This window comes from Archocentrus centrarchus, chromosome 24, assembly GCF_007364275.1.
Source record: "Archocentrus centrarchus isolate MPI-CPG fArcCen1 chromosome 24, fArcCen1, whole genome shotgun sequence".
Lineage (NCBI taxonomy): Eukaryota > Metazoa > Chordata > Actinopteri > Cichliformes > Cichlidae > Archocentrus > Archocentrus centrarchus.
Window position 1 is genome coordinate 28775494 of NC_044369.1, and position 6311 is coordinate 28781804.

Sequence of the window (6311 nt, forward strand, 5' to 3'; positions counted from 1 at the left end):
GTATGGTGACTGCCTCTGGAGTCAACTGACAAACTCACATGAAACCAAGATGTCCTATAGCTAAACGCACCCTGCACATCCTCCAAGATGCCAAAGGAGATAAAAACAAATAAAAAAAATGATACTAAATATTTTATTTACTTAATTTTGTGCCCTTGTTTCACTACAGTACAGTGTGAAAGTCTCTCCTGCATTCTGTATTCATTTATGGTCACACTAGTTTCTCTGTCACCACGCTTCAGTCTCAGGCTGTCACCAAATGCAACAGCAGAACAGATGACGGTAAACTGATGACAACTTGTTAGCATGTAAGAGACATTTTCCAACAAGTGTTAACTCTTCTACAACCAGAGAAGGACAGACATGGAGAAACCACAAATGCAAGTGTGCCTGCAGAGAAGATAGTCCTGGCTACAGTGAGTTAGAGTGGAGCCAAAGAAACAAACACAGGAGGCTGGGCTGTAATTGTCACTTCGTGCCAAAGGCAAACATGGAGCAAATCATTGGAAACACTCATTTACTTCAGTACAGAATGACACACAGAAAGTGATGACAAGGAAAACTGCCATTGCAGAGTGGGGTCAGTGCTGGGTCTGTGTGACTGACCATCCATCCACCAAAGCAGTCAACGTAGTGAAAAGACTGATGTCAGATACCTAAAAAAAAAAGAGTCAGAGTTGGGTGATGCAATAGATAATAGCTGTCATCATACAGGGTTCATCCATGAAGAATAATAGTCAGATATTTTGCTCCTAAAAACATTAAATCACTGTACATACTCTCCAAACATACTGCCAGGACACCCAAAACAGTAAAAAAACAAACAAACAAACAAACAAAAAAACTCCTTTGTCCTCTACATGTATAATACTGAGTAATTAAATTGATTTTCCCATGAATGAAACTCCGTGTCCCCACACATAAAATACTCTGAATGTTGAATGGAGGAAGGAACGTTTTAAAGAACCCGGACAATAAGCTGGGCCTCATTTGAAGGGGAAAAAAAAAAAAAAAAAAAAACATCACACGAAGAAGATTAGTGCGAAGCAGCCTTCGGTCTTTTGTGTTTCTACTCTATCACCATGGTAAACCTGCAGCTTTTACATCTGGTGTACTTAAGCTTAAATAAAAGTGTAAAATCAGTGGGGAGAAAGAATGAAAGGCAACTCCAGAGACACCCTGTCAACGAATAAACATCTTAATCATAAAGTAATTAGAAGTAATTGGAGTAGTGGTTAGAGGATGACAATTGAACCCTGGTAACCAACAGAAAGAGAGGAAAGTAAACAATAAAGGGGACAATGACCTCCTGCTTAATGAGCCACAGTCTCCTTTGGAGTCTGCCCATTATCCTATTAATAGATCCAGGAGGAATTCCTTTAGATGGCATTAAGGGTTCCCCTGAAGAACGCTAAACCTATGAGGGAAAGGGCCAGCAGAGAGGAAGAGGCCCGCAGCTTTACCACCCTCTGGGCTTCAATGCTTGGCCTCCTCATTCAGGTCAATTGGTCATGCACTTTCCCCCTCTCTGCTCTCACATGCACCCACCAAACATTCAAGTGTGCATGTCCAAGCAAGGAAAGAAAACAGCGTCCCTCCTGCTGTCACAGGGCCCAGGACCTGTCAGCATATCTAGGTCCAGCTTGTCAGCTTCAAGGCTGGAGATGTATGCCGTCAAAGCCCTTAAAAGGTTTCCAGCACCTCAACAGCGTTAATAACTTTTATAACGAAAGGATTCCTTGCGTTGTCCTCTCCTTAAGCTAAACCAAAGATGGGCATGCAAGTACAGCATGTGTGTAGCAGAGGCAGGGCAGCCTCTGAATGCTAACAAAGAGAGGGGAGGGAAAAAAAAGCAGGAAGCACGGCATCAAATTACACAGGGTTGATGGGTGGGAGTGTACATGGCTTAGGTCAGGGAAGGACAGGAAATATGAGGCCTGGGGTTGTAGAGAGCCACATGGTACAGATGCACTGTTGACCGCTTAAACCAGAGTAAACATGCTGATGATAAAGGGGCAAGAAGCACAACTGCTCATGTACATTCACACAAGGCAACACAATAAAACCATAAAAGGCAAAGTGAAATCTGGGGGGAAAAAAAAAAAAAAAAAAAAAAAAAAAAAAAAAAACTTTCTAGTAGGTGTGGCCTGTTTCCAAGCTGCAGGGAAAGGAAGGAAGAAAGAAAGAGATCCCTCTCCACTTCAATGCTTTCCAGATGGTGATGTAATTTTATTTCTGGAAATGTAGCCACACAAGTGATACATAAACTGAACAAAAGAGGGATCCAACTGTGAGAATCTGCAGGGCACCGGCCACGATCCACAGACTGCAGACAGGCTACTCTGTCATTACTCCAAGTTGAAACAACACAGAGTCCAATATTCAAACTGTACATACAAACACACAGCAGAGAAACAAAGCCAACTCGTGTGCTGCTGAACGTGTAAGAACTCAATCAATGAAAGCTCCTAATGCTCCACCGGGATCCTGGCTTCTGCTTAAATGCTGCATGCTCAAGAATGTTAACCAATCAGATGGGATCACAGTTGCAGGCATTTGAAGTGTGTTTGCAAACACACGTGGGCCAAACCAACCATATCGACAAACCATCACTGTTATGACAATTATCTAGCTATCTCTTTTTCACTGCAGACATTTCAGCATGACAGAGTAGGAAAACACAGGTGGAATGCAGCTGGGTACTATTCAGGTGAGTGACTTGCACAGTGCGGGTATTTTGCATGTAGGTTCGCATGAATGGAACTGAGCTGACATACCATGAAATATTATTACCTGGAATTGTGTGTCCAAATAAAAGATTAGCAGGAGAAAAAAAAATAACACTGTACTATTTGTTTTATACGCATCCCTTCAGATGCATATATGTGTTTACGTGTTTAACCTCCATCACGAAAAATATGATACTGTAGCTAAGGAGGTTTGCGGTACAATCCGTTTGAACTGGGTGAATGACGGATTGAACCGCAAGTTGTAAAAAATGCTTTGAGTACTCGAGCTGAAAAGCGCTATATGAGAACCTGTCCAAAAAAGAATCCAACTCTGTGGAAAGCCGCATATATGCATGTAACATTAGTAATTGTCAACCAAAACGTATTGGAAGAGTGTATCAGAATATTATGATTCCTTACAACTCAATGTAACAATTGAAGACTTATCTGCTAGGAAGCCAAGACATGTGATTCACCATCACTTCGTATATCAAACAGAAGCGGGAAATCCATACATTTAAGAAAAAAAAAGGCTAAAAAAATACTTAAGTGAGCCATTATTGTTCAAACAATGCAGATACTACTACTACACTACTAAAAACGGGAGAAAATATATAAGTAAAAGCATACATCGATCAGCCACAACAACTGTTTTGACTTTGTGCCAACCAAAACAGCTCTCCCCTCATGGCATGAGCACAAGACCTCTGGGTGTGACCTGTGGTGTCTGGCACTGGAACAATGGAAGCAGATCCTCTGAGCCCTGTGGTCTGCGACACGTGGAACCTCCATGGGTTGAGCTTGTTCTCCTGTGGCAGCTGGTTTGGATAGGGATCTGGGGAGCTCAGGGGCTGGGTCTCTTCATGTTTAGTGTGCAGAGGAATGCACTCTCCTGCTGGAGGGCACCACTATTGGATGGAGGTGTCATTACCTGAGGCAAGTTGGGTGGGGTACGTCAAAGTACCACCCGTGTAAATGAAAATGGCAGGACGCAGGAGTTCCGAGCAAGGCGATCAATGTTATCCGTGTCACCTGTCACTTCAGGTTTTAATATTGAGGCTTAAAGATGTAGTACCCCATCATTCATATTTAAATCAGTGCATGCCTCTGCTCTAGGGACTGCAATCCTGTGTTTCTTGGACTGTGGTGCTTTATAATCAACATACAGTACATTCATCTAAGAAACTGCTCACTGCAGTGTGTGTCTGTGTAGCCCCTTTCTACGAGAACCACTGCATGCGAACGTGCAGGTGTATGACAAGGCCAAACCAGAGCAGACACCTTCCTCACCCTGACCCACTGTTCTTTTTTCCCCCCTCTGTTGTAAAGCCTTTAATCCTCACTGGAGGAACATCCTGCTGGACTCTGCTCCAGGTCGTCCTGCAAAGGAGAAGGGGGAGGTGGGTGGGGGTGGGGGCGAGTCTAACTCACCCCCCCACTGGGGTCAAACCTTGCTAACAATATACACAGTCACTGCACTGCAACGGTGCCTTCACTGTCAAAAAGGTTGAAAAAAAGGGCACAGCAATTGCTGGGGGATTGGCACAGGGTGCTAATGCTGTGCCATTGTGCAAGAAAACCACTCTTTTGTTTTTGTGGGGATTAAGGTAGCCAGAATGCCTGGCTGTAATGGCTTTACCGGAGAGCAGGGCATGTTGCACAGTTCAGAGAAAACACTTAAATATATAAAAATGCAATAAATATTGGCAACACATATATTTTATCTATAGCAGCAACCTGCGAGACATGATAGTTACTCCACGTACTGAAGGGGTCTTGTCCAGGCTTGTAAGCCCTGAACGCTACACTAACACAATGCAGAATTCTCTTTTTGTATATAATGACAACCGTTGTTCTCAAGGCTATTAACGTAAAGTCATGACTACCCTGCCTTCTAAGCGCATGATACCATAATTATTTTAAACGTTTCTTTAAACTCATATAATACTGTCACCCAATTTACGGTTAGTCTTTATCCTAAATCTGCTTTTTTCCCCCCTGTCTTATATGCAATGGGAGGAAAGGAGGCGGCTGCATGCTCTCCACACTCCACAGGTTGCTATAAACACAATAAAACCACCGCAAAGGGAAGAATACGAGTTTTCCTGAATGCCACATGTGGCAGACAGAGAAAAGCGGAGCCCCAAGAACGAGAAGGTGTCCATCACCGCGCCACGATGGAGCGAAAACAAAGCAGAGCGGAGGGCTCCCACCGCTGCAACAGCGCAGCGTGCCGCGTTGGTACAACGTGTCAACACCCTAAAACATCTTCCTGTCATATGCATAAAACACCCGTTAGGTTTCCTCTGAACAATACAGCGCGGCGGCAACAAATCTGCGACACGCCGTGTGCAGCAACCTTTAGCTTACTGAGGGGGGGGGAAGGAAAATGAGGCACAAGAGTGGGCTAACCTGCTGGTGTTGCTCCAAATATCCGCACCACCGGCACTTTCTTCACGTCGCTCTCCCTGAATTCAGAATAGCAGACGTCCAGGTCTTTAACGGGACTTGCAAGGTAGTAGTCTGCGGTGACGATTCGTACGGCAAACATGACTGCTGCGTCCGTTAGAAAAGCCAAAAAACTTCGGGTGTTAGGAGTCCATAAGATGTGGGGATCACAGCGGCCACTCGATACCAGCCGAATACTGCTCTTGTCAGGGCGCTAAAACAACGGCACAGCGAAGGGGAAGCCCAGTTGTGTCCCATGGAAAAAAAGAAAAAAAAAAAAAAGGCGAACAAAGATTCCCGTTGGCTATAACGCAGCCCGTGGTGCCGCCGCTGACGTCCAGCTGCAGCCACGGGGAGCTAAGCTCGACGGTGGCGGGTAGTTATCGGGCACTCCGCAGCTGTCAGCTTCATGTTTTACTAGTAAATGTGACTGTCCCGTGGTTTTAGCTCTCTCTGTGGTGTTTCTTTTCTCCTAAGCCAGGAGGACATTCCCCAGGCTTCCGGTATGTAGCGTTATCTTTCCAAATCACGCCTCGGAACTAGTCCCAGCCAGTCCGCTGTTCTCAGGTAGACCCTCAGCCTTGCTCCCTCTTCTTCCATATCAGGCTAGCCCGCGTTAGCTAATCTTTCACAAAGCGCGTCAGAGTGCAGAGGAATTGTACTTCCGACTGCAAAATTCAGAATAAAATGAGTTCTGGCGAGTCAAGCGTAGTGATACAAAGCACTAGAGCGAGAACAACCGTTTTATTTTGAAAGGCTCACACACGGCATCGTTGTTTACGGGCTACGTAAACCGGGAGGCATTCTTGGTTTTATGGACCGTCTCTTCGGCCAAGCGTATTAGACCACAGAGCTGTATCTGTTTGGAAATTCCCATCATTCAAATAAGATTATTCCGCCAGCAGTAGACCGAATGTGGTATTTTTCAGCTTCTCACTCTGAAATCTTTGCTAAAACCTTCAGGTTTTGAACGTTTTGTGCGTTGAGTTGGCCTCAAGTACCCTGTCACAAATCAAAGTATGCACGAAGTCACCGGTTCTATCCGCTTGCATCCTGATTGGTATTTTTAAAATAACATGAAATATGAAAAGAAACTCGACTTTACCATTTTCTTGAGTTCACGTTGCAGGACAT

At 44.6% G+C, this 6311-nt stretch overlaps 1 protein-coding gene across 3 annotated transcripts in view; it reads right to left on the reverse strand.

Moving 5' to 3' along the window:
* rev3l (REV3 like, DNA directed polymerase zeta catalytic subunit) overlaps window positions 1-5830 on the reverse strand; it is an 88536-nt gene extending 82706 nt beyond the window's left edge. For all 3 annotated transcript variants that reach the window (XM_030722203.1, XM_030722202.1, XM_030722201.1), the window contains exon 1: window positions 5142-5830. In XM_030722203.1, coding sequence (XP_030578063.1) covers window positions 5142-5280 — 139 coding nt within the window. In that variant the 5' untranslated portion in view covers window positions 5281-5830. The remainder of the gene's footprint in view (window positions 1-5141) is intronic.
* Between the last annotated feature and the right edge of the window lie 481 nt (window positions 5831-6311).